General features: G+C 62.1%; 4 protein-coding genes across 14 annotated transcripts in view; 3 read left to right on the top strand and 1 right to left on the bottom strand.

Moving 5' to 3' along the window:
* Window positions 1-3774: 3774 nt before the first annotated feature.
* Window positions 3775-4860, top strand: SCT (secretin). The gene is made up of 4 exons (XM_004050365.5): window positions 3775-3973; window positions 4056-4157; window positions 4269-4361; window positions 4528-4860. The coding sequence occupies exons 1-4, from the start codon at window positions 3903-3905 to the stop codon at window positions 4637-4639; spliced, it is 378 nt and encodes a 125-aa protein (XP_004050413.2). The 5' UTR covers window positions 3775-3902; the 3' UTR covers window positions 4640-4860.
* A 1283-nt stretch (window positions 4861-6143) lies between these two features.
* On the top strand, window positions 6144-13653 carry CDHR5 (cadherin related family member 5). The gene is made up of 15 exons (XM_055355741.2): window positions 6144-6228; window positions 6314-6489; window positions 6783-6833; window positions 8979-9071; window positions 9220-9321; window positions 9428-9538; window positions 9634-9804; window positions 10499-10589; window positions 10721-10818; window positions 11004-11204; window positions 11359-11472; window positions 11556-11640; window positions 11856-12344; window positions 12835-12992; window positions 13170-13653. Exons 1-15 carry the CDS (start codon window positions 6144-6146, stop codon window positions 13587-13589), a joined length of 2445 nt encoding a protein of 814 aa, XP_055211716.2. The 3' UTR covers window positions 13590-13653.
* Window positions 13654-14464: 811 nt separating this feature from the next.
* IRF7 (interferon regulatory factor 7) lies at window positions 14465-18404 on the top strand. Of its 2 annotated transcripts, XM_004050366.5 has the most exons (11): window positions 14465-15075; window positions 15415-15717; window positions 15803-15965; window positions 16055-16265; window positions 16526-16584; window positions 16661-16886; window positions 17023-17109; window positions 17195-17275; window positions 17405-17794; window positions 17883-18001; window positions 18205-18404. In XM_004050366.5, the coding sequence occupies exons 2-11, from the start codon at window positions 15698-15700 to the stop codon at window positions 18358-18360; spliced, it is 1512 nt and encodes a 503-aa protein (XP_004050414.4). In that variant the 5' UTR covers window positions 14465-15075; window positions 15415-15697; the 3' UTR covers window positions 18361-18404. The 2 variants fall into 2 exon arrangements, with proteins under 2 accessions (XP_004050414.4, XP_055211721.1); XM_055355746.1 differs by lacking the exons at window positions 14465-15075; window positions 15415-15717 and having other exon boundaries at window positions 15744-15965.
* A 494-nt stretch (window positions 18405-18898) lies between these two features.
* The window catches only part of PHRF1 (PHD and ring finger domains 1), a 35903-nt gene continuing 28839 nt past the window's right edge, over window positions 18899-25962 (bottom strand). For 5 of the 10 annotated variants that reach the window (XM_031016170.3, XM_031016174.3, XM_031016172.3 and 2 more), the window contains 8 exons: window positions 25689-25870; window positions 25265-25384; window positions 24393-24547; window positions 21269-23923; window positions 20603-20754; window positions 20191-20451; window positions 19870-19998; window positions 18899-19325 (listed from right to left, as the gene is read on the bottom strand). In XM_031016170.3, coding sequence (XP_030872030.3) covers window positions 19182-19325; window positions 19870-19998; window positions 20191-20451; window positions 20603-20754; window positions 21269-23923; window positions 24393-24547; window positions 25265-25384; window positions 25689-25870 — 3798 coding nt within the window. In that variant the 3' untranslated portion in view covers window positions 18899-19181. The remainder of the gene's footprint in view (window positions 19326-19869; window positions 19999-20190; window positions 20452-20602; window positions 20755-21268; window positions 23924-24392; window positions 24548-25264; window positions 25385-25688; window positions 25871-25962) is intronic. The other 5 variants (XM_031016171.3, XM_031016173.3, XM_055355734.2 and 2 more) reach the window with 2 other exon arrangements.

Genomic DNA, 25962 nt, shown 5'->3' with positions numbered 1-25962 from the left:
GTAAGATACCATTCCATATCCACTAGGATGGCCATGGTAATAAATAAATAAATAAATAAAAATACCAAGTGTTAAGGATGAGGAGACATTCACTGCTGTTGGGAATATAAAATGGTCACTGTGAGAAGAAGTCCAGCAGTTCCTCGACAAGTTTCACGTAGAGTTGCCATATGACTCAGTGGGCATGTTACATGCCCAAAAGAAGTGAAAACAGGTGTTCAAATAAAAGCTTGTATGTAAATGTTCACAGCGGCACCATTCACAATATACAAAAGGGGCCGGGCATGGTGGCTCACGCCTGTAATCTCAGCACTTTGGGAGACCGAGGTGGGCAGATTGCTTGAGGCCAGGAGTTCAAGACCAGCCTGGCCAACATGGTGAAACCCCATCTCCTCTGAAAATACACAAAGTACTGGCCGGGCACAGTGGCTCATGCCTGTAACCCTAGCACTTTGGGAGGCCGAGGCGGGTGGATCACCTGAGACCCGGAGTTGGAGACCAGCCTGGCCAACAGGGTTAAACCCCGTCTCTACTAAAAATACAAAAATTAGCCGGGCGTGGCAGGTGCCTGTAATCCCAGCTACTTGGGAGGCTGAGGCAGGAGAATAGCTTGAACCCGGGAGGCGGAGGTTGCAGTGAGCTGAGATCAGGTCATTGCACTCCAGCCTGGGTGACAGAGTGAGATTCTGTCTCTAAAATAAATAAATAAATAAATATCTTTTAAAAATACAAAAATTAGGGGGTGTGGTGGTGCATGCCTGTAGTCCCACTACTTAGGAGGCTGAGGCAGGGGAATCACTTAAACCTGGGAGGCGGAGGTTGCAGTGAGCTGAGATCAGGTCAGTGCCCTCCAGCCTGGGTGACAGAGTGAGATTCCGTCTCTAAAATAAATAAATAAATAAATAAATAAATATCTTTTAAAAATACAAAAATTAGGGGGTGTGGTGGTGCATGCCTGTAGTCCCACTACTTAGGAGGCTGAGGCAGGGGAATCACTTAAACCTGGGAGGCGGAGGTTGCAGTGAGCCGAGATCGTATACTGCACTCCAGCCTGGGCAATAGAACAAGATTCCATCTCAAGCAAACAAACAAACACAATATATACAAGGTAGAAATAAACCAAATATCCTCAGCAGGTGAATGGATGAACCAAATGCAGTGTGATTTTTCCATTAAAATGAATGAAATTCTGGGGCCAGGCGCGGTGGCTCCTGCGTGTAATCCCAGCACTTTGGGAGGCCGAGGCGGATGGATCACCTGAGGTCAGGAGTTCAAGACCAGCCTGACCAACATGAAAAAACCCTGCCTCTATGAAAAATACACAATTAGCCGGGCATGGTGGTGCTGTAATCCCAGCAACTCCAGAGGCTGAGGCAGGAGAATTGCTTGAACCCAGGAGGCAGAAGTTGCAGTGGGCCAAGATCGCGCCATTGCACTCCAGTCTGGGCAACAAGAGTGAAACTCCATCTCAAAACAAATAAATAAAAATAAAGAAATAATAAAAATAGTGACCAGGGTCTTGCTATGTTTCCCAGGCTGGTCTCGAACTCCTGGCCTCAAACCATCCTCCTGCCTCACCGTCTCAAGTAGCCGAGACCACAGGCATGTACCACCATGCCCAGCTTTTAGGATTTTATTGGTATGAAATACCCAGAACAGGCAGATCCACAGAGACAGAAAGTAAATTCATTGTTACTCAGGAGCTGAAGGGATGGGGGAAGGGGAGGTAAATGCTTTATGGATTTGAGGTTTTCCATCTCTGGAGTAAAAAGTTCTGGAACTAAACAGCGGTGCTGATTGTATAATTCCGTGACTGTACTAAGTATCACTTCATACTTTAAAATGGCTAAAATGGTAAGTTTCATGTTATGCATATTTTCCCACAATAAAAAAAAAAAACTCAGCAGTAGAGAACAATTTAAAAACGGGCAAGAGATGTGAAGATACATTTAACCCACGACAACATGCAAATGGAAACAAGCACCTGGAAAGAGGTTGGGAATCACCCGCCACTGGGGAAATGCAACTAAGACCACAAGGAGGTGTTGCTGCAGAGAGAATGGCTGAAGGTTAAAAATAGCGACTGCAGGGATGTTGACAGTGTGCAGAGAAAGTGAGGCCGGGCGCTGTGGCTCACGCCTGTAATCCCAGTGCTTTGGAAGGCCGAGGCAGGTGGATCACTTGAAGTCAGGAGTTTCAGACCAGCCTGGGCAACATGGTGAAACCCTGTCTCTACTAAAAATATAAAAATTAGCCAGTCATAGTGGCAGGCACCTGTAATCCCAGCTACTTGGAGGCTGAGGCACAAGAATTGCTTGAAACTGGGAGGCGGAGGTTGCAGTGAGCTTAGATGGCCCCACGGCACTCCAGCCTGGGTGACAGAACGAGACTCCATCTGAAAAAGAAAGACAGAAAGGAAAGAAAGGAAGAAAGAAATAAAGAAAAGCAAGCAAGCAAGCAAGCCAGCAAGCCAGCCAGCCCGCCCCACATTGCTGGCGAGGCTGTGAAATGATGCAAACGCTGGGTAAAATACTGTGGCCGATTTAACAGACGGATACGGTGCATGACTCGCAACCACAGCAGAACATCAAAGGGCTTGACGGCCATTTCTCCGTCCACTCCATGATGTATAAATGGCTCACAGACACTTGAGAAGATGCTCCACATCGCTGGCCATTAGGGAGATGCAAATCAAAACCGCAGCGAGACACCACGTCGCACCCACCGGCATCGTTAGTACACGACAAACAAAAAGCCACAAAGTAGCAAGCGTTGGCGAGGACAAGAACCGTGTCCCTGCTGCGCTGCTGGGAAGACAGTTTGGCGTCTCCTCAAAATATTTAACACATAATTACTCTGTCACCCAGCAATTCCCTCATAACTATACACCCAGAACGCTTGAAAACGGGATCGCGAAGGGCCGTTTGCACACCCACGTTCACAGCAGCGTTACTCGCCGTCGCCCCAAAGGGGAGGCAGCCCAGGTGTCCATGAAGATGCCCACAGATGAGCGGACGCGGTCGATGCGGTCCCTGCACACAGCGGGACACAGTTCCCCACAAAAGGGAAGGAGATTCCCACACAGGCCAGGCCGCGGCGGCGAAAGCGGAGGATGCTGCGCTGAGAATCCAGCCGGTCTCCAAAGGACAAATCCCGTGAGGCTCCCCCTGCGCGCAGTCCCTGGAGGCGCTGAATCCACAGACAAAGTGGACGGGGCGCCAGGGCTGAGGAGGGGAGGGGCGTTTGATGGGGCCAGAGCTTCATTCTGGGAGGACAGGAGAGTCTGAGAACGGATTTTGGGAGGACGGAAGAGTCTGAGAACGGATTTTGGGAGGACGAGAGTGTCTGTGAACGGATTTTGGGAGGACGGGAGAGTCTGAGAACGGATGGTGGGGATGGATGCACCGAATGATCCTGAATCGCGCACTTCAAAGCAGATAAAATGGCAACACCGGCCCCCCCCAACAGTCACGCCACGCTGAAGCTGGAGACGAACTCGCCACAGCAAGGTGCTCCAGGGGCCTCCGGAACTCCGGCCGCCGCCCCTTCCCCGGGGCCCCCCAGTCCCCCCGCAAACCATCCCCCAAGCCCTCCGGCCCCTCCGCCCCCGCGCCCCCCGCAGGCTCCGAGGCTTCGCGGTGCGGTTCCCTCTGCGGGTCCCAGGCCCGCGCTCCCTTCGCCCCCCAGGCCGGGACGTCCCCCTCCCCCAGCCGGCCGAGGGGCGCCAGCGCGGCGGAGGGGGCGGGAGGCCGGGCCGGGGCGACAGCTGGGGGGGCGGCCCTGACCTTCCCGGGATCGCTGGGCGCGGCCGGGCCGTCCCCTTTCCGGGCGCCGCCATAAAGGGGCCTTGTGGGGGCCCGGGCCGTGGCCGCAGCGCTCAGCTCCTGCGCCCCGACCCCGCCATGGCCCCCCGGCCCCTCCTGCTGCTGCTGCTGCTCCTCGGGGGCTCCGCCGCGCGCCCCGCGCCCCCCAGGTGAGCCGCCCGCCTGGCCCGCCCGCCCCCCGGCCCCACCCGCCCCCAGTGCGCCCTGACCCTGACCCCCGACCGCCCGCAGGGCCCGGCGACACTCAGACGGGACGTTCACCAGCGAGCTCAGCCGCCTGCGGGAGGGCGCGCGGCTCCAGCGGCTGCTACAGGGCCTGGTGGGGAAGCGCAGGTGAGGCCGGGTGGGGTGGGGTGGGGTGGGGGGTCCTGGCGTGGTGCCCCAGCAGCAACGCGCGACCCCCCAGCTCCAGGACTAACTCTGTTTTGGGGCGGGGGGGGGCAGCGAGCAGGACGCAGAGAACAGCACAGCCTGGACCAGGCTCGGCGCAGGTCTGCTCTGCCCGTCAGGGTCCAACATGCCCATCCTGCAGGCCTGGTGAGCACCCGCCCCACCGCAGACCCCACTCCAGACCCCACCCCAGACCCTTCCTTCTGTCCTGGCCTCCCCGGGTCAGCGCTGGTGGCCACTGGAGGCCCAATTCCAACAGCGGGGCCGGGGTCTCCAGCCCCAGCCCTCAGACCCTCACGTGCTGTCTCTGCAGGATGCCCCTGGACGTGACCTGGTCTCCCTGGCTGCCCCCTGGGCCCAGGCCTGGGGTTATGGTTTCAGAACCAGCTGGCGCTGCTGCAGAAGGAACCTTGCGGCCCAGATGAGGAAGGAACCCCCTCACCACCTGCCCGGCCCAGGAGCGCAGCTGCATTTGGGGTGGGGGGCAGGATGGGGGAGAGGGGGAGGGGTGGTACTTGGCACCAATAAAGGAGGAATCAGACCCAGACGCTGGGAGTTGTCTGTGTCCACTTGGTGTAATCGAGGCAACCCCTGTGTAGCGGGGCTGAGGGATGGATGGAGGCCCATCCATCCAGCAGGGACTGACCACACCCAGCTGCCCTTTACACCTGCAGGCACAGCCGGCCCCTCATCGTTATCTCTGGCATCAGGGCCACCTCCTGTACCTGGACTAAGCACTGCAGGGCCCCGCCCCACCCCTTGTCATCCATTAGGAAACATTCTGGGGCTCGGGAGAGCCCGGACACCCTCTCAGCTCCTGCCCGGGGGCCCATGTGGTCAGTGTTTCTGGAAGGGATAGTGGGGAGGGTGTGAAGGGGCCAGGGGGGCTCAGGCGGGCAGGAAGAGGGGAGGGTGGAGGTGTCACCTGGGGTGCCAGGAATCCACTCTGGCGTGAGGACTCCGGACCCTCTGTCTTGTGTGGCCTCGGACCAGTGGCTTGACCCCTCAGAGCCTGTGGAGCACGGAGCGTGCAGGGCTTGAAGGCGACCATGAGGGCACCGTGCAGGGTTAGGACACTGAGCCCAGCCCCAGCCATGAGAGACCAGAAGCTTCGGCGCACAGGCCTGGAGGAGGAGAACTCCAACTCCCCCTCACGACAGCCCCTTCCTCACCCCGACCCCACCCAGTGGCCTCTCCCTAGAGCTGGGGACTTGTGGGGGGCCAAGAGCAGGGCAAGTGTCGAGTCTCACCTCACCCCCTCTGTCGGGCACCAGGGCCCCCCAGGAGCTCCCAGCTGCCCCTCACAGTCCCGCCTTAGCCTCAGTCACTGAGGCCCTGTCCAGCCCCACCCTGAGAAGCTGACTTGTCTCTGGGGCAGGCAGGGGTGTCCCCAGGACACAGTGAGGAGAGCCTTTTCCTTCAGAACCTGCTGTCAGGCAGGGAGGGAGGTGCTCCCTGGGGAACACCCGGGTTCTGAGCCTCAAGGGGTGGCCTTAGGAACTTCGCCTGAGGGAGGTCTTAGGGGAGGAGCCAAGCCAGGGCAGCCTGGGCTAGGGAGGCAGGTTCCAGACACCCCGACACCAAGGGCCGAGCCCCCGCCCCCAGCCCCTCTCCCACACCCTAGCCCTGCCCTGCCCCTACCCCCATGGCACCCATGAGCCGCTCTCCTGCCCTGTGCCTCGGTGCCTGTGACCTGAGCCCCCTGGTTGACCCCTGCACTCAGTCCAACTTGGGCCAAACGACCGCCCCTCCTTCTGGCAGTGGGCTGGACCAGCCGGCCAGCGGGAGCCCCCTTGGCAGAAGCCAGTCGTAAAGGATCATAAACTGGGCGGCGTCGTCTGGCTGGGGCGAAGGTCGCTGAGGTAGGAACTGCGCCAGTCCTAGACGCCAGACCCGCTCGGACCCTCCCGCCAGGTGACAGCCGCCAAGATGGGGTCTTGGGCCCTGCTGTGGCCTCCCCTGCTGTTCACCGGGCTGCTCGTCCGACCCCCGGGGACCATGGCCCAGGCCCAGTGTATGTGCGGGCAGGGGTAGGTGGGGCACGGGCGGTGGGGAGCCAGGGGCTGGGAGGCACTGATCCCTCCTCTGCAACCTTACAGACTGCTCTGTGAACAAGGACATCTTTGAAGTAGAGGAGAACACAAATGTCACCGAGCCGCTGGTGGACATCCACGTCCCGGAGGGCCAGGAGGTGACCCTCGGACCCTTGTCCACCCCCTTTGCATTTCGGATCCAGGGAAACCAGCTGTTTCTCAACGTGACTCCTGATTATGAGGTGTGGGCGGCAGGAGGGCGGGATATGGGGGTCCCGGGAGAAGGGCACCTGCATCCTCAGGCCACACCTCCCTCGGGGGCCTACGAGTTCTATGCCCGCGGGCATCCACTGACACCCATGCTTGGTGGTGCCTGCCCTAGAAGGCTGGGCCATTTCGGGATGAAGCTGCCTGGGCCCACACCCTCAGCACTGACCACTGATGATGGGGACCCTGGGCCAGCGCCTGCCCCCTTGGCCTCAGTCTCCCCACCTGTGGGGCAGGACGGTGACTGCAGACCTGTCTACATCCACAGGAGAACTCACTGCTTGAGGCTCAGCTGCTGTGTCAGAGCGGAGGCACATTGGTGAGTCCCCGCCCCGCTCTCCCCGCCCCACCCAGCCACCTCTGCTGGGCTCTGCCCTGCTGGTCCAGGACCAGTCTTTGATGACGTCAGCTAGGGTGTGGTTTCAAATGCCACCCCCCCCCGAGGGTGATGCCCACATTTCCTCCAATCCAGACTCTGCCCTGAGCTGTGGAGTCCCCGTCACTGACCCCTTGTCCAGCAGACACCCCATCCAGTGTGCCCAAGACTCCCACCCACTCCCTCAACCATCCACAAGGGAGGCACCTTTATCCTGCCAGTCACGGGGACCACCTTGGTTCCCACTCGCCCTCCCTCCCCACGTGCCCCCCACAGCCCCCCACTGGTAAATCTGTTGGCTGTGCCCCAGCTCGACCCAGAAATCCAGAGTCTGTCCACCTCCAGTCCCATCAGGGCCGGGACACCAGCACTCATTTTGGGAAACTTCCAGCTGGCCCACCGGCTTCCCTGTTGCCCTTTGCCGGCCCCAGTCCACTCCACGTGGCAGAACAGCCCCTGTGGATGTTGTAAACCAAGGCTGCCCAGCCCACCCCAGCCCTCCACGGCTCCTTTCTCACCGAGTCAAACCCAGACGTCCTGTGCGGAGGCTCCACTGCAGCCTCAGGGCTCCCGCCAGGCACGCCCCTCCCTCACCAGCTCAGGACTGCAGTCTTCAGAGAAATCCCAACCACCCTATTCCCTGTTGCATCCCAGCCCCGCTCCCCCAACATCCTGCTTCTTGACCGGCAGCATTTTTTTCGGCTTTATTAAGGGAAATTGCAGAATCCTGAGGCCAGCACAGGCCCCCTCACCTACCAGCACACAGCAAGCTCTGTGCCCTCCACGCACCACGGCACGTCACCCGCACATATCTTGGGATGTCTCTCTGAAAGAGACTCTTTTTTGAGACAGAGTCTCACTCTGTCACCCAGGCTGGCGTGCAGTGGCACGATCTCGGCTCACTGCAACTTCCGCCTCCCGGGTCCAAGCGATTCTCCTGCCTCAGCCTCCTGAGTAGCTGGGATTACAAGCCTGCGCCACCACGGCCGGCTAATTTTTGTATTTTTAGTAGCGACGGGGTTTCTCCATGTTGGTCAGGCTGGTCTCAAACTCCTGACCTCAGGTGATCTGCCCGCCTCAGCCTCCCAAAGTGCTGGGATTACAGGTGTGAGCCACCGTGCCCGGCTGACAATCCAGTTTCTTCACAAATAAATCTCCAGGAAAAAAGATGGGAGAAAGGGAAAGGTACAGATGAACAGAAACTCGGAGAATTACCAACCAGGTGCATAATATGGACCCTGATTCAAACAAACAATTGTTAAAAAAACCCTTCAGAGACCACGCGGAATGTGGCATCCTGGACATTTGAGGTAGAAAGTGACCACTTTTCCCAGGTGTGACAACGACATTGTGGTTATGTTCTAAAAAGAAGAGTCCTGGCCGGGTGCCGTGGCTCACGCCTGGAATCCCAGCACTTTCGGAGGCCAAGGCGGGTGGATCACCTGAGGTCAAGAGTTCGAGACCAATGTGGCCAACATGGTGAAACCCCGTCTCTACTAAAAATACAAAAATTAGCTGGGCACGGTGGCGGGCACCTGTAATCCCAGCACTTTGGGAGGCCGAGGTGGGCGGAGGCCGAGGCAGGAGAATCGCTTGAACCTGGGAGGCAGAGGTTGCAGTGAGCCGAGATCACATCACTGTACTCCGGCCTGGGCGACAGAGCGAGACTGTATCCAAAAAAACCCAAAAACCAAAAAACAAAAACAAAAACCAAAAAAAAAAAAAACCAGAGAAAAGAAAATGGATTGTCTTTCCTCACCTGAGATTCTGCTGGCTGCATCCCCAAGTCCCTGCATTATTTTTCTGTGGAGCACCTGCCACCTCCTGGCTTTATAAAGTCCTTTTTGTCTGTTGTTATAAGTCCTGCCAGGACAGGCACCACCAGGCAGAGATTTGTCTCTTGTGATCTCTGAATCCCAACGCCTAGAGCTGTGCAGCCTCCCTGCAGCCCCGCAACAACTGAATGAGCGAGTGGACGGATGGCCGTTGAGGGGTGCACCTCACTCACGGTGGGGACGGATAGCCGTCGAGGGGTGCACCTCACGACGGGGAGGGGCTGTGGGAGAGGCTGACGGCCACATCCTGCAGGTGACCCAGCTGAGGGTGTTCGTGTCAGTGCTGGACGTCAATGACAACGCCCCCGAATTCCCCTTTAAGACCAAGGAGATAAGGGTGGAGGAGGTGAGGCCAGCGAAGCCGCAGGGACTGGGCATGGGGGTGTGGGAGCCCAGGGTGAGGGCAGGGGGTGAGTGGTGGCCGGGGGCTCCACCACAGTGGGGGTCCACAGGGGCCAAGAGTGTGGCCGGACCAAGCCCCTCTCCCTCCCCAGGACACGAAAGTGAACTCCACCGTCATCCCTGAGACGCAACTGCAGGCTGAGGACCGCGACAAGGACGACATTCTGTTCTACACCCTCCAGGAAATGACAGCAGTCAGTGCCGCCCACCCTGCCCCAGCACGAGCCCCTTGCCTCTGACACCCACAGCCGCCCTCGCCCTCCCAGGCTCTTAGGCTCTGTCCTCCCTGACCCTCCCCAGGGTGCCAGTGACTACTTCTCCCTGGTGAGTGTAAACCGTCCCGCCTTGAGGCTGGACCGGCCCCTGGACTTCTACGAGCGGCCGAACATGGCCTTCTGGCTGCTGGTGCGGGTAAGCAGGTCACCCCAGCCCTGAGTCCCACACACTTGAGGCCCCCCTGGCCCCAGCTGCCCCCAGGCCTGATCCAGCACAGCTGTCTGTTGCAGGACACTCCGGAGGACAATGTGGAACCCAGCCACACTGCCACCGCCACACTACTGCTGAACGTGGTGCCCGCCGACCTGCGGCCCCCCTGGTTCCTGCCCTGCACCTTCTCAGATGGCTACGTCTGCATTCAAGCTCAGTACCATGGGGCTGTCCCCACGGGGCACATACTGGTAATGGGGAGGGAGGGGCAGTGCATGGGGCGGGGCCTTCTAGGCAGGCTGGACACAAGGACGGCCAGGATCAGGAGAAGAAGGGCAGGGTCGGGGTCAGGGGATGGGGCCAATTTTGGTTGTGATTTTGAAACAAATACAGACTCTCCTTGTAAACTAATCCTTCCCATCTTGAGGGGGTGAGGGAGCAAACCCTGAACACACAGGGAGGAGCGTGGGCCCCAGAGCCAGGCGGTCTCAGGGGCCTGGGGAGGTGGGCTGGGGCCCTGGAGCTCTTAAGGGATGGTGACATCTCTGCCCTGCTCACAGTCACCACTGGGCCCACACAGGCTGTCTGCAAACCTTCCTGGCACCAAGGCACCTGGGGCCACCAAACAGTACATGAGAGGCAGAAGTGCAGACCCCGGGAGCCCCCACTTCCTAAATGTTTGCTTACCCGTCAAGACAAGCCTTGTGCAAATGGGACTCAGTATCTTTGGGCAACTTGACTCATTCATTAGTAAGGGACCCACAGGGGTGTTACTGATTGTGATGCTGGGACAAGGGACTGTCCTAGGCAGGCAGGGACGCCCGGCCACCAGCGGGACTGGGCCCCTCCTCAGCCAACCCTGCCCTTGATGGGGAGCCACAGGGGCCAGGCTGGGGCCATCCACCCCAGCCCCACGATGTGCCCTCCCCTCCGCCATCCCTGAAGCCATCTCCCCTCGTCCTGCGCCCCGGACCCATCTATGCTGAAGACGGAGACCGCGGCATCAACCAGCCCATCATCTACAGCATCTTTAGGGGTGAGTGGGGCCCAGCCCTCAACAATGCCCTGTACCCCCTCTGTCCCTGTCTCCATCCCCACCTTGGGCAGAGCTGGCTGGGTCCCTGGGCCTCAGGGGGCCGGGGCTGAGCACTTCCATCATCCTCCCAGGAAACGTGAATGGTACATTCATCATCCACCCAGACTCAGGCAACCTCACCATGGCCAGGAGTGTCCCCAGCCCCATGACCTTCCTTCTGCTGGTGAAGGTGAGGTGGGCACCTGCATGGGGGGCAGGGCAGAGGGGGCAGGGTGGAAGGTAGGGCAGGGGGTCAGGGCTGGGGGGCCGGGGCAGGGCCCCCGCCAAGTCTGCACCTGCCCTTCCTGAGCCCCAGCCGTCAGCGCCAGCTCCACCTTCAACCCCACTAGTCACTGCTGCCTCCCCCGCCTCCAGGGCCAACAGGCCGACCTTGCCCGCTACTCAGTGACCCAGGTCACCGTGGAGGCTGTGGCTGCAGCCGGGAGCCCGCCCCGCTTCCCCGAGAGCCTGTATCGTGGCACCGTGGCGCGTGGCGCCGGAGCGGGCGTTGTGGTCAAGGATGCAGCTGACCCTTCTCAGCCTCTGAGGATCCAGGCTCAGGACCCGGAGTTCTCGGTAGGGAGTACCTCCAAGGCTGATGCCTGCCGCCCCCACTGGCAGCCTTCCTGTTGCCCAGGGTCCCTGGGCCCACCTGGCCTCCCCTCTGTGGGTGCGTCAGGGCTGTACGTGGGAGGCAGCCTGGCCGGAGACTCAATGAGACCCTGTCTAGGACCTCAACTCGGCCATCACATATCGAATTACCAACCACTCACACTTCCGGATGGAGGGAGAGGTTGTGCTGACCACCACCACACTGGCACAGGCGGGAGCCTTCTACGCAGAGGTGCAGGGCAGGGCAGGCGGGCATCTCCAAGGGTGTGGGGCTTAAAGATGTGTCCAGGAGGGACAAGCCCCTTCCTGCCCCAGGTTGAGGCCCACAACACGGTGACCTCTGGCACCGCAACCACAGTCATTGAGATACAAGTTTCCGAACAGGAGCCCCCCTCCACAGGTGAGCCCCCCTCCACAGGTGAGCCCCCCTCCACAGGTGAGCCCCCCTCCACAGGTGAGCCCCCCTCCACAGGTGAGCCCCCCTCCACAGGTGAGCCCCCCTCCACAGGTGAGCCCCCAGGGTTCTCCAAATAAGCCCCTTCGGTGGCTCCTTCCCCGCGGTAGGTGTGCAAGGGGTGGGCAGAGGCAAGCCCAAGCACTGTTCCCGGCCCCCAGATGTCCCCCCATCCCCAGAGGCTGGAGGAACAACCGGGCCCTGGACCAGCACCACTTCCGAGGCCCCCAGACCCCCTGCGCCCTCCCAGGGACCCTCCACGACCAGCTCTGGGGGAGGCACAGGCCCTCATCCACCCTCTGGCACAACTCTGAGGCCACCAACCTCGTCTACACCCGGGGGGCCCCCGGGTGCAGAAAACAGCACCTCCCACCAACCAGCCACACCCGGTGGGGGCACAGCACAGACCCCAGAGCCAGGAACCTCTCAGCCGATGCCCCCCGGTATGGGAACCAGCACCTCCCACCAACCAGCCACTCCCGGTGGGGGCACAGCACAGACCCCAAAGCCAGGAACCTCTCAGCCGATGCCCCCCGGTATGGGAACCAGCACCTCCCACCAACCAGCCACACCCGGTGGGGGCACAGCACAGACCCCAGAGCCAGGAACCTCTCAGCCGATGCCCCTCAGCAAGAGCACCCCATCTTCAGGTAGCACCCACTCTGTTGCCTTCCCTCCCTGACTCCGGTCATTGGCTGGTACGGGAAACGCTGTAGGAAGGATCCACCCCAGGTTGACGTGGCCTGACCATGAAATCCCAAAGAGGAGTCTGTTTGGGACTGACAGACAGAGACAGGCCCAAGGCCCCCAGTGAGGCAACCTGTGATGTGTGTAGGACAGAGGCCAGATGTGGGGTCCAGCGAATCCCACGATTCCCACGGCTGCCGCTCACCCTGCAAGTCCCTGCACCTCTTGTGAGCTCCTGTGAGCAGCTTGGCCTCCTGGGGAGGCGGGGGGGGGGGGCAGGGTCTCAATGGGACACACAGGCCCCTTGAGCCAGGGTTAGCAGAGCCTGAGATTTGGGAGACAGCCCAGGCCTAGGTGGAACCCAAGTGTCCCAAGCCTGGCACAGGTTGGCATGGGAAATGCCTGGGGCACTCAACAGTGCGGGGGTGATGGCGTTTTCCACTGCGATGCCAGGTGGCGGCGCCTCGGAGGACAAGCGCTTCTCGGTGGTGGATATGGCGGCCCTGGGCGGGGTGCTGAGTGCGCTGCTGCTGCTGGCTCTCCTTGGCCTCGCCATCCTTGTCCACAAGCACTATGGCCCCCGGCTCAAGTGCTGCTCTGGCAAAGCTCCGGTGAGGCCCAGGGTGGAGGACAGGGCAGGCGACCAGGCAGGAAGTGGGGGACGGGAGAGGGGACGGCAGAGGAACAAATGTGGAGGCGGAGGGGTGTCCAGCGTGGAATGAGGGTGTGCAGAGGCCAAGGCTGCAGAGACCCAGGGACCCCGCTGACGCCTCGACTCCCGCCTGCAGGAGCCCCAGCCCCAAGGCTTTGACAACCAGGCGTTCCTCCCTGACCACAAGGCCAACTGGGCGCCCGTCCCCAGCCCCACGCACGACCCCAAGCCCGCGGAGGCACCGATGCCCGCAGAGCCCACGCCCCCCGGCCCTGCCTCCCCAGGCGGTGCCCCTGAGCCCCCCGCAGCGGCCCGAGCCGGCGGAAGCCCCACGGCGGTGAGGTCCATCCTGACCAAGGAGCGGCGGCCAGAGGGGGGGTACAAGGCCGTCTGGTTTGGCGAGGACATCGGGGCGGAGGCAGACGTGGTCGTTCTCAACACGCCCACCCTGGACGTGGATGGCGCCAGTGACTCCGGCAGCGGCGACGAGGGCGAGGGCGCGGGGAGGGGTGGGGGTCCCCACGATGCGCCCGGTGGTGATGACTCCTACATCTAAGTGGCCCCTCCACCCTCTCCCCCGGCCGCGCGGGCACTGGAGGTCTCGCTCCCCCAACCTCCGACCCGAGGCAGAATAAAGCGAGGCTCCCGAAACCCACGCCGTGGCGTGGGGCAGGCGTGCGGATCCATGGGGGCCCCATTCACTCGGTCCCCCATTGTCATTAGCGCTTGAGCCCGGGTGTGCAGATAAGGCGATGGGTCTGGCCACGCTGTCCCCACCCCAAGGCTGCAGCACTTCCCGTAAACCACCTGCAGTGCCCGCCGCCTTCCCGAGGCTCTGTGCCAGCTAGTCTGGGAAGTTCCTCTCCCACTCTAACCACAGCCCGAGGGGGGCTCCCCTCCCCCCACCTGCACCAGGGATCTCAGGCACCCGGCTCAACTCAGACCTCCCGCTCCCGACCCTACACAGAGATTGCCTGGGGAGGCTGAGGAGCCGATGCAAACCCCCAAGGCGACGCCCTTGGGAGCCGGTGGTCTCAAACACCTGCCGGGGGTCCTAGTCCCCTTCTGAAATCTACATGCTTGGGTTGGGGCGCAGCAGTAAACACCCCGCCCAGAGGCCTGGACTGAGGCGCGCTGGGGGTGGGTGGGCCGTGTGGCCTGAGCAGGAGCCGGACCAGGAGGCCTAGGGGTGAGACACACATTCCCCTCGCTGCTCCCAAGGCTGGAGCCCACGCTGGGCGCCCATGCCCAGAACCATGAAGGGGTCCCTTGTGGCTTGTCAGCACTTTCCCTAATGAAAATACACCATTAATTCCTTTCCAAATGTTTTAATTGTGAGAGTATCTGATATTCTTGACTAAACAATGTAAAAAACCCAAAGGGGCGCACGGCGGCTCTCGCCTAAATCCCAGCACTCTGGGAGGCCGAGGTGGGAGGATCACCTGAGGTCAGGAGTTCGACACCAGCCTGACCAACATAGAGAAACCCCGTCTCTACTAAAAATACAGTATTAGCCGGGCGTGGTTGTTCATGCCTGTAATCCCAGCTACTCGGGAGGCTGAGGTAGGAGAATCACTTGAACCCGGGAGGCGGAAGTTGTGGTGGGCCAAGATTGTGCCACCGCACTTCAGCCTGGGCAACAAAAGCGAAACTCCATCTCAAAAAAAGAAACGCAAACGGTGCAGCTGCCCCTTTTTCGAGGCACGTCCACCTCCCATTACCCACTTCCTTTTTTTTTTTGAGACTGAGTCTTGCTCTGTCCCCTGGGCTGTAGTGGAGTGGCTCCATCTCGGCTCACTGCAGCCACTCCCAACTCCACTCCTCCCTACTCCGCGCTGGCCGGGGCGGGGTTCCGTTGGTCGCATCCGATAGTAAGAACAGGCGGCGCGCATCCTTCCCGGAAACTCCTGCCTGGCCACGGGACCTCCTGGGCTGCACCTGCAGCTCCTCGGGCCCCGCCTCCAGCCCGACCACCATAAAAGCGCCGGCCCTCCGCTTCCCCGCGAGACGAAACTTTCCGTCCCGGCGGCTCTGGCACCCAGGTACTGGGGACCCCAGACCCACGCGGTGCAGGCCGGGAGCGAGAGCCTCCGTGGGGGCTCCGTGACCCCGGAGGGGTAGAGCCAAGGGCTGGGGGAGCCTGAGAGATGAAGGTCGGGCGGGGAGGGAGGCGGAGGCGGAGACGGGGTTACGCGAAGCTGAGAACGGGACGGGGTGGGATCGAGGAGGGAGGCGGAGGCGGAGGCGGAGGCAGAGGCGGGGTTCCGCGGAGCTGAGAACCGGACGGGGTGGGATCGAGGAGGGTGGGAAGCGCCACTGTTTAGGTTTCGCTTTCCCAGGAGCCTGACCCGCCCCTGACGTCGCCTTTCCTGTCTCCGCAGGGTCCGGCCTGCACCTTCCCGCCAGGCCTGGACACTGGTTCAACACCCGTGACTTCATGTGTGCGCGCCGGCCACACCTGCAGTCACACCTGTAGCCCCCTCTGCCAAGAGATCCACACCGAGGCAGCGTCGGTGGCTACAAGCCCTCAGTTCACACCTGTGGACACCTGTGACACCTGGCCACACGACCTGTGGCCGCGGCCTGGCGTCTGCTGCGACAGGAGCCCTTACCTCCTCTGTTGTAACACCTGACCGCCACCTAACTGCCCCTGCAGAAGGAGCAATGGCCTTGGCTCCTGAGAGGTAAGAGCCCGGCCCACCCTCTCCAGATGCCAGTCCCCGAGCGCCCTGCGGCCGGCCCTGACTCTCCGCGGCCGGGCACCCGCAGGGCGGCCCCACGCGTGCTGTTTGGAGAGTGGCTCCTTGGAGAGATCAGCAGCGGCTGCTACGAGGGGCTGCAGTGGCTGGACGAGGCCCGCACCTGCTTCCGCGTACCCTGGAAGCACTTCGCGCGCAAGGACCTGAGTGAGGCCGACGCGCGCATCTTCAAGGTGGGGACCCCAGCCCCGCCCCGCCCCGGGTGCGAGAGCCCGCCTAAGACCCCGCGGGCCCGGCCCACGTATTCTGTCCCCCTCTTCAGGCCTGGGCTGTGGCCCGCGGCAGGTGGCCGCCTAGCAACAGGGGAGGTGACCCGCCCCCCGAGGCTGAGACTGCGGAGCGCGCCGGCTGGAAAACCAACTTCCGCTGCGCACTGCGCAGCACGCGTCGCTTCGTGATGCTGCGAGATAACTCGGGGGACCCGGCCGACCCGCACAAGGTGTACGCGCTCAGCCGGGAGCTGTGCTGGCGAGGTGAGCGACGCCGGCTGCCAAGGGCGTTGGCATTCGTCCTGCTTGGGCAAAGGGGAACATTCTCTGGGTCAGATTTGTGGTTTTAGAAGCTGTTCTGGGAGAGGCTGCCAGCAGGCCCAGGACAGGTGGAGCCACATCCTCACCTCCTCAGGCCACAGCCTAAGGGTTCACAGCCAGGAAGCTAGTGGGGGCTACACCAGGCTCTCCTTGTGTCTCTCACTCTGGTGTCGGGGCCTAACGCCTGCCCCATTCTCCCTCAGAAGGCCCAGGCACGGACCAGACTGAGGCAGAGGCCCCCGCAGCTGTCCCACCACCACAGGTAGCCTTCTCTCTGCCTGCCTCTCCTCCTGCCAGGCCGCAGAGCTGCTTACGTTGACGCTGACTTTTCCCTGCAGGGTGGGCCCCCAGGGCCATTCCTGGCACACACAGATGCTGGACTCCAAGCCCCAGGCCCCCTCCCTGCCCCAGCTGGTGACAAGGGGGACCTCCTGCTCCAAGCAGTGCAACAGAGCTGCCTGGCGGACCATCTGCTGACAGCGTCATGGGGGGCACATCCAGTCCCAGCCAAGGCTCCTGGAGAGGGACAAGAAGGGCTTCCCCTGACTGGGACCTGTGCTGGAGGTGTGGGCGTGCCCGGGGAGGGGGGGAGCGCGGGAGGGGCCAGTGCACCTGGACAGACACTTGAGAAGGGGGCTGGGGATTGGGGAGCTGGAGAATTAGGAGGGGACCACCGTTCCCACTGTCCTCCCCTCCTCAGGCCCAGAGCTCCCTGCTGGGGAGCTGTACGGGTGGACAGTAGAGACGACCCCCAGCCCCGGGCCCCAGCCCGCGGCACTAATGACAGGTGAGAGGGGTAGGGGTTGGGAGGCCTGGGGCACAGGGAGGGGTTAGGGATGAGGTGCTAGCACAGGATTCCCTTCCGGATGCAGGCGAGGCCACGGCCCCAGAGTCCCCGCACCAGGCAGAGCCGTACCTGGCACCCTCCCCAAGCGCCTGCACCGCGGTGCAAGGTGAGTGGATCCCAGGAAGGGGCAGCCTGTCCCCGCCCACCCCCGTCACTCACGGCTTGTCCCCGCCCACCCGTCACTCACAGCCTGTCCCCGCCCACCCCGGTCACTCACAGCTTGGTCTCCACACAGAGCCCAGCCCAGAGGCGCTGGACGTGACCATCATGTACAAGGGCCGCACGGTGCTGCAGAAGGTGGTGGGACACCGGAGCTGCACGTTCCTGTACGGCCCCCCAGACACAGCTGTCCGGGCCACAGACCCCCAGCAGGTAGCATTCCCCAGCCCTGCTGAGCTCCCGGACCAGAAGCAGCTGCGCTACACGGAGGAACTGCTGCGGCATGTGGCCCCTGGGTTGCACCTGGAGCTTCGGGGGCCACAGCTGTGGGCCCGGCGCATGGGCAAGTGCAAGGTGTACTGGGAGGTGGGCGGCCCCCCAGGCTCCGCCAGCCCCTCCACCCCAGCCTGCCTGCTGCCTCGGAACTGTGACACCCCCATCTTCGACTTCAGAGTCTTCTTCCGAGGTCAGTGAGGCCCCCGCCTGGGGGGCTGTCTCCAGGGGTCCTTGGGAGCACCTGCCTGCCAGGTACTCAGCAGAGTCCCCTTCTTCAGAGCTGGTGGAATTCCGGGCACGGCAGCGCCGCGGCTCCCCACGCTATACCATCTACCTGGGCTTCGGGCAGGACCTGTCAGCTGGGAGGCCCAAGGAGAAGAGCCTGGTCCTGGTGAAGGTGAGACCAGAGCCTCAGGGAGGGGAGGCCACGTGCTCAGGCCCACTGACAGACGCCTGATGCCCTCAGAACCTCGGAGAGGGGGAGGGAAGGCCATACACCGGGTCACTGACAGACGCCCGACGCCCTCAGAGCCTGGGGAGGGGGAGGGGGAGGGGGGCCACACGCCGGGTCACTGACAGACGCCTGATCCCTCCTGGCAGCTGGAACCCTGGCTGTGCCGAGTGCACCTAGAGGGCACGCAGCGTGAGGGTGTGTCTTCCCTGGATAGCAGCAGCCTCAGCCTCTGCCTGTCCAGCGCCAACAGCCTCTATGACGACATCGAGTGCTTCCTTATGGAGCTGGAGCAGCCCACCTAGAGCTGGCCGCGGCCGCCCCGTCTAATAAAAAGAACTCCAGAACACCTACTGGCATCTTGGCTGGTGGGGAATTGGGTCCAGGCTGAACACGGGTGAGGCCCAGGGAGGGAGGGGACCTCCACGGCCTCCCTGCACACCAACTCACTTCTGTCTTCACCACACACATCACAGCCAATCTTTGACTCAAACAACAAGACCCTTGACAGGCCGGTGGCCGCCAAAGCCACTTCCACCAGCTGTGCCGAGGGCAGGGACAGCATTTCCCCATGCAGGACACCTGTCGCCAGCCCTCAGGCTGCCACTGCTGCACCCTGCCTCCAGGAGGCAACGGTGTTGAGTGCAAACTCGAGCAATTATTTACAAGAGCACAACATAATTGGAAAAGAGAAAGTAAAGATATTCCTAATTCAGAGCCAGAGGTACACAGCAGCTGTTGACGGGAGGCCACCCAGAGATTTATCAAGGACGCGCCACCCCACCAGGAGCCCCTCCTGATCACCAAGTGCTTTATCTTCCAAGTAGTAAGTCAATCAAGAGGTTTCTAAAGATAATCCATTTTTGATAAATTAGAATGGAAACAGTGTCTCTATAACATACATACAAAAGTCTCCAGTCTTCAACTGTGAGCAAGACAGGCGCACAGACCAGGTGTCAGCGCAGGAACCCGACGGCAGGCATGCCGATGCCCCCCATTTCCCGCCACTCCCGACAGCTCCCCGGGCATGGCCCCGATTCCCGCCACTCCCGACAGCTCCCCGGGCATGGCCCCGATTCCCGCCACTCCCGACAGCTCCCCGGGCACGGCCCGTGATTGCCTGGTCTCAGCCCTCGGCCCCCTGCGTGGGCGGCTCCTCGCCGGCCTCTGGTTTCTTGTGCCTGCGCATGTGCCTGTACTTGTCCACGTACGCCTTCACCAGGTTGGCCACCTTCACGGGGTTGATCTCTCCACTCTTGCTGTGGCAGATCTGGAGAAAGAGGTGCAATCACCAAATGCCCTTTCACATGCAGATGTTCCGGGCCAGAGCCCAGGGCCAAAGCTGGGCTCCCTCGCCTGCCCTGCTCAGGAGCAGGCCCTGGGTGCAGCACGCAGACACACGGCGGCAAGGGCCGCCCCACCTATGTGAGACCCCTGTCTTGCTTGCTATGCCGCTCACAAGGCCACTGAGGGTCCCACGGTGTCGGGGGGGAGCATGGGCTGAGACGTCACCAGGCACCTGCTCACCTCTGGGGGTCGTTCTCCCACCTGTAAGCTGGGCGTGGGCTGGGTAGTTTTAAATTACCCAGGGTGCACTGAGGCACCCTCCTTCCTAAGCATCTGCCGGGGCAGCCACAGGCGAACAGGCCTGACCCCAGGCCTACAGGATGTGGCAATACAGCCCCCTGACCCCTAACCTGGCTGGCTGACCTCGGGCCTGCACTCATGGTCACCCCAAAGTCCGTGCTGACGAGACAGCAGCGACGTACCGCCCGTGACCCCGAGCCCCACACACAGGCTCGCACACAGCCCACCTTCTGCACGGCCTTGCGCAGGATGTCCTTGTACTCCTCCTTGGTCACCTCCCTCTTCTGGTAGAAGGGCTTGATGGCCAGCTTCACCTCCTCCACAGCACGCTCCTGCATGTGCAGCTTCTTCATGTACTAGAGGGGACACGTGTGTGATGCAGCCAGGAAGGGAGCCGGGAGTCCCTCTGGCCAGAGGCACTGTGGTTCTGGACACCCGTGCAGTTCCAGAGGCACAGCGACCAGCTTCCACCCATAAACTCAGCCCCAACAACTTTAGTTTCAAAGTAAGACGGGAACATGGGGAAAGTGGGAGGAGGCAGGACTCACCTCCTCCTTCTTGGTTTTCTCCGCAGCTAGCCTGGGGGCCGGGGTCTTCTCCTCCGAGTTGCTGGCTGCAGTGGCTTGACTGGCTGGCTCTGAGGCTGGGGTCAGGGCAGCGGGCACTGGGGCCAGGGTCTGTGCTGCCCCACAGCCCACTAGCGGCAGGCTCCCCTGAAGGATGAACTGGACCGTGGGCTGGCTGACCAGTGCGCAGGGTGGGACGCTTGAGGGTTGGGCCGGGGCAGGCGGCAGGCCGGGGCTGTAAACCTGGGAGGGACACCCCTGCTGAGCACTGGGCCCTACAGCTGGCAGCTCTATGCCCAGGAGCCGTGAGGCCTCAGCCCCAGCCTAGTGTGGTGTGTGGCACGGGTGCCAGGCCACTGCCCACGGCCCACAGCCCTCCAGCCCAGACACCCACCTGAGAGGGGTCTGTGTCTGGGAACCCGGGTTCCGGAAGCACATGACTGGGAAGGGGCAGCTCGGAGAATGCCTGCCTGACCCCTGTGGGGGCCACGTCCTCCATGTCCCAGGCTCCTTCTCGGGGCTTCTGTGGCCTGTGAAGTGGTGCCCCTGGGGGCCCGACAGACAGGGAGGTGGGTGCTCTGTGCCCACCCCTGCCCAGAATGCTGTTTCATGGCTGGAAAAATCCACAAAAGCGCCAGGAGCAAGGACCACAGAGCAGCCCTCAGATCCACCCCCAGCAGCAAGGGGAGGTTGCGAGGTGTGCCAGCTCCTAGCCACTAATCCCCGACCATGACCTGTTCTGCCCACCTGCAGGAGACCCCCACACCCACTATCCCAGTGTTCCCTGGCTCCAGAAGCTCCCTGTGGTGGCCGGGGCCCTACTCACTCAGGGGCCCTGTCCTCGACAGGAGTCGGATTCACGGGGGCTCTGTTCTCAGCGGAGGCCAGGGCCCTACTCACGGGGGGCTCTGTCCTCGGCGGAGGCCGGGACCTTACTCACTGGGGGCTCTGTCCTCGGCGGGGGCCGGGGCCTTACTCACTGGGGGCTCTGTCCTCGGCGGGGGCCAGGGACCTACTCACTGGGGGCTCTGTCCTCGGTGGGGGCCAGGGCCCTACTCACGGGGGGCTCTGTCCTCGGCAGGGGCGCTGCTCTCCGACTCCTGCAGGTTCCAGGTGACCCGCTTCACCAGGGCTCTGGACCGCAGCAGGGGGGTCTGCGAAACCACCTCCTCAGGCCGGGCTGCCTCCTGTACGCTCCCACTCATAGAGGGGCTGTCTTCCTTCCCCGCAGGCGCCACATCCGGGGAACTGGGTGCCTCAGCCTTCTCAGCCGCGTCTGGCCTGAGCAAATGTGGCTCCTGAGGGCCCTCTGGCAGGGGTGGGGGCTGGGAAGGGTCTTCATCGTGCATCAATGACACCTCCCTCTGGATGGCGGCCACGGCCAGGCTGGCTGGGGGCAACGCAGGCTTCAGTGGGAAGTCTCGCTCCGGGGAAGAGTCTGTGCTTTCGGGAGAAGGTGGCGAGCTCATGTCATCGAGCTGGATGAAAACGGCGTCGCTTGAGAAATCGTCAAAGACGTGTCCCGCCTCCACGGAGTCGCCATAATCCAGGTCCAGGTCGTCAGGCTCACACTCAGCTGCCACCTCCAGGACAGGGGGAGCCTGCAGGGGGGCCTTGTCGGCTGAAGCCACCTCCGGCGAGACATGTGCTTCCCCCAAGGCTGGCAACCTGGAGGGGAGGTCTTCCCGTCCTGGCTCCCCCTGTGCAAGGGGCGCTGGGGAAGCCTCCCTCACAGCCCCCTTCCTCTCTGGGGAATGGGACCGGGTCTGCGGCCGCTTCTCACGGGACCGAGGCCGCCTGTGCTCCTGTGCCCTGTGCTCCGAGCTTGGGGACCGGGACCTCCGCTTCCTCCGGTCTCGGGGCCACACCACACTCTCCTTCCTGTCTGGCCGCTCGTGGCTGCGTTCCCGCTGGTGCTTGTGCCTGCGGAGCCTCTCCAGGCTGCTGGTGGGGGAGCACTCCCTTCCCCGAGGTCTGGACGCTGATCTCCTTTTCTTCTTCTTCCTGCTCTCATAGTGCTCGTAGGAAGAGCTGCCAGGGCTCCCCGACCGCGACCGGGACGTCCTCCAGTTGTGGCCCCAGGGGCCCCGCCTGTGCTCCCTGCTCTTGTCCTTGGCTTTCTTCCTCTTAGCTCGCTCTCGGCTGCTGGAGCGGTCGCTGGAGGACCGCCGGCTCTTGGCCTTGGACCGCTGCCTCCTGGGGCGCTCCTCACCCACTGATGGTGACGCTGACCTCGAGCTCCTGTCCCTGGATTCAGAGCGCGTCCCAGAGCGCGTACGTCCGTGCTCCCTGGACACCCTCTTCCTCTTGGCCTTCTTCCTGCTGCGGGAGCTGGATGTGGAGCGGGACCGGGAAGGGGGCCTGAGCTCCACGACTCTGTGGGTGGCAGCCTGCGGCACGTCCGGGCTGGGTGGGGCTTCCGGCTCCACGACAGTCACACAGGTCACCGTCCGCTCCTCAGAGCCAAAGAAGGTGCTGCAAGACGCCCCATCCTCCTCATCCCAGGGCTCTGGGGGGGATGGCCTCCGCAGCCGGGCAGCCAGGCCCTGGCTCTCTGTGGGCTCCTCTCGCTCCGTGTCAGAGGCCCCCTCGGCAGCCACTGCACCCCGGAGCTTGGACGCAGCGGAGGACGGTCCAAGAGGGGGTTCGGGCTCTGTACCAAAGATGCTCTCCACCGTGTAGGAGGTGACGCAGCGCACAGCCTGCACCGTCTGGGCCTTTGGGCTGTTGATGGAGATGGTTCGCGTGATCTCAGAGGGCAGGAGGCCAGGGCCAGACCTCTCGGGGCTGCTGCTAGGGGCACTGGAGTCAGAGCCGGTGGGGTCGGATGGGTCGTAGACCTCGCTCCGGAGCTGCTTCGTCTTCTTCATGGAGAAGAGGGGTGAGGGGTTCTCCTTCCTCTGCTCCTTATTGTCCACAGGCCGGAACGTGTTACAGAAGCCAGGGCTGGAGAGCTGGCTGGAATGTGCCATGTTTCCAGGAATATTGATCCGGAAGCTCTCAAAGGTCGACCCAACCCCTTTCCCTCTTGATGGTCCCAGTGGGGCCAAACTGCCATGGGAGCTGGGGGCTGGGGGCCGGGAGCTGCCCGTGTGCACCCCGGGCTCCCGGGGCACCCTGCTGCTGGCCTCGCTCTCTGCCCGTGTGCCTCGCCCTGGCTGCCCGGCGCCCTCCCTGCCAGTCAGTCGGCTGATGCAGGCACTTGGGATCTCAATGCTCTGCCCGTGGGCCGGGGCCGCGTCCCGTCTGCCACCACCGTCATCTCTCCTGATCTTTGGTATCCTGGGTAGCTCAGAGATGTCTGTTCTTCTGGGCGCTGGTTTCAGGGGAGGCCCCGGCACCACACTGCGACATGGGGGCTTAGAATCTCTGCTCGAGATCTTAGACGCAGCAGAAGCAAGGGGCAAAGTGTGCTTGTTGGTGCCACTGAACCAGGGGCTGTGACTCTGTCTGAAGCCAGGCGTGCTCCCATTTGACAAGTTCCGAGCCTGAACCGACCCAGGGGTTGCTGACAAGTCCAGCCTCACAGATGCCCCCGAGGTGCGGGCGGGGATGCAGGACCTGCCTTGACAGCTGAGCCCTGTGCTCTGCGGCCTGTTTCCTGACGGGCCTTGGGCCGGGCTCCCGGAGGGCAGTGCTCGGGGCTGCAGGCAGTCCTTGAATCCTTCTTCCCCTCTGGACAGACTGCCTGAGTTTCGCTGAAAAGAAACTGGAGCTAAAAAACAAAAAAGTCAATGGCAATCATCTCCCACCCACTCTTCTTAAATGTCAGTGGTTTAACTTTTATCACAACTGGTTTTCTGTGAGGTCGTGCGCTTTAAACTCCCGTCTGCCTATTGAGGTGGACACCTTGCCTTTCCATACCCGGAGAGCTGCTTCAACAGCCACTCTGTGGATGACAAAGTACAGTGCCTGAGGCCATCAGGACACGATATTAACCAGGGGCGGGGGCAGTACCCCATCAGGACATGTTCTTATGAACATGAAGCTGTGGGGCTGGGTAAGAACTCGGAGCTAACTGAGAAACTGCTCAAGAAGGGAAATCAATGCAGAAAAATGGCTGAGGAATGGTCCCCCCAACTTCAGCTACATCTTCCGTGACTGAGACATGGGCTGAGTGCTTGGGAACAGCCTGAGGACCGGCAGCCCATAGCGGAAGGGGCAGTGGCAAGGGAGGCACTCACCCGCCCTCTTGGCGCTGAGGGAGCCGTCGCGGTGAATGATGACATCACTGCTGCCCAGCATCAGGAGGCTCTGACCCGACAGGATGCTGCCCAGCAGGTCAGGCACTGGCTCCTCCTCCAAGTCTGGCTCTGGCACCGCGGCAGGGAGGCGCCTCCTGTGGGCACAGACCCGAGGCCCTGCCGTCACTGCCTCCCACGGCCTGAGGACCCACACCCAGGCAGAGCCCTGCAGCAGGCGGGAGCCGGGGAGAGTGGGGCTGGGCCGGGCCTGTGCCTCCCCCACGGCCCTGGCTCCGGCTGCTGTTCTAAGAGGTGCTCACCGGGGCCTCCCAGAGGGAGGGAGAGAGCCCCACCTCGCAGCTCTGGCTCTAGGGAAACCAGGCGTTTTTGGGAGAAGTCACCTCTGGTGCCTTTGCCACCCCCAACTCCACCAACAGGTGGGAGAGGGCAGACAAGCATCTTTACCTGTTCTGTTGGTTTTGGTTAATTCTTTTTTTGTTCTTGTGGTGAAACAAAAGAACTGGCCAAAAGGTGACCTCTGATGACAGCCTTATTCACCAGGGCCACTGCTCCTGCCGGAGGCGGTGTCCCTGTGCTGGTGGCTCTCAGGACGGGGTGGGGGGCAGAGGGGCCACCTCGTGGAGCTGCAGCAACTCCCAGTCCATGCTCACGGGCAGGCCGTGGCCTCTGACACAGGATGGGCTGCAGCACTGCCTCATGCCAAGAGCCGACTGATGAGCGTGACAGCTGAGGGGAGGTGCTGAGGCCACCCAGGGCCACAGAGAGCCAGGCTATCGCGGCCCCACCCTGGAACCCCCATCCGATGCCCGACTGCTGCCCCCACCTCCCCAGAAGCCTCTGCCCTCACACACCTGGAAAGCCCCACGGAGACGGGCCTGGCCACGGGCTGGTGGGACTGCAGGGCTGACCGGGACAGTGCCCGTCTCTTGGCACTCAGAGGGGAAAGAGGGTTTGCAGAAAGCTCTTCACTGCTAGAGGGGAGGACACAGGCCAAAGGGAACAGGTGACTCCCAGCTCCCAGAATCCCCAGCCCAGGGAGACGGCACGGAGGAGAATGGCCGAGCACTGGCCATGTGGCGGCACGTGTGATTTGGGCCCCGCACCGGACCTCTGAGTTCCACGCCGCCCACCTGCACCATATGGCGGTGGGAGGAATGGCCACCCTCACTCACAAACACAAAACCTAACGCCTCCGCATGCACCTCGGGGCCCCGTGCCCACAGACCCCAGGGAGAGGAGCGGGTGCCCAGGCAGGACCATCACCAGTTCACTCACCTGTCGAAGGGGTCCAGCTCATAGGGATCTCCAAACAGAGACAGAGAGGCAGCTCCAATATCCGCTCTCAGCAGCCCCAAGGAGGGCTCCACTGGCTTCAACACTGACGGGATGCAGCTGCTGTGAACAGGCCTGCGCAGGCCCAGCGTCCGCGCGATTCGAGAGCGAGTGGTGGCTTCACTCTGAATCCAGTAACAAAGAAAAAGATGAACAGAGAGACGGGGATGGCATCTACGAGGGCTCTGTAAATGCCACGTGAAGCCTTCATCAGCAA

Source organism: Gorilla gorilla, chromosome 9 (assembly GCF_029281585.2).
Source record: "Gorilla gorilla gorilla isolate KB3781 chromosome 9, NHGRI_mGorGor1-v2.1_pri, whole genome shotgun sequence".
Lineage (NCBI taxonomy): Eukaryota > Metazoa > Chordata > Mammalia > Primates > Hominidae > Gorilla > Gorilla gorilla.
Note: the sequence above shows the minus strand (reverse complement) of the source record. Positions and strands in the feature narration are given on the sequence as shown.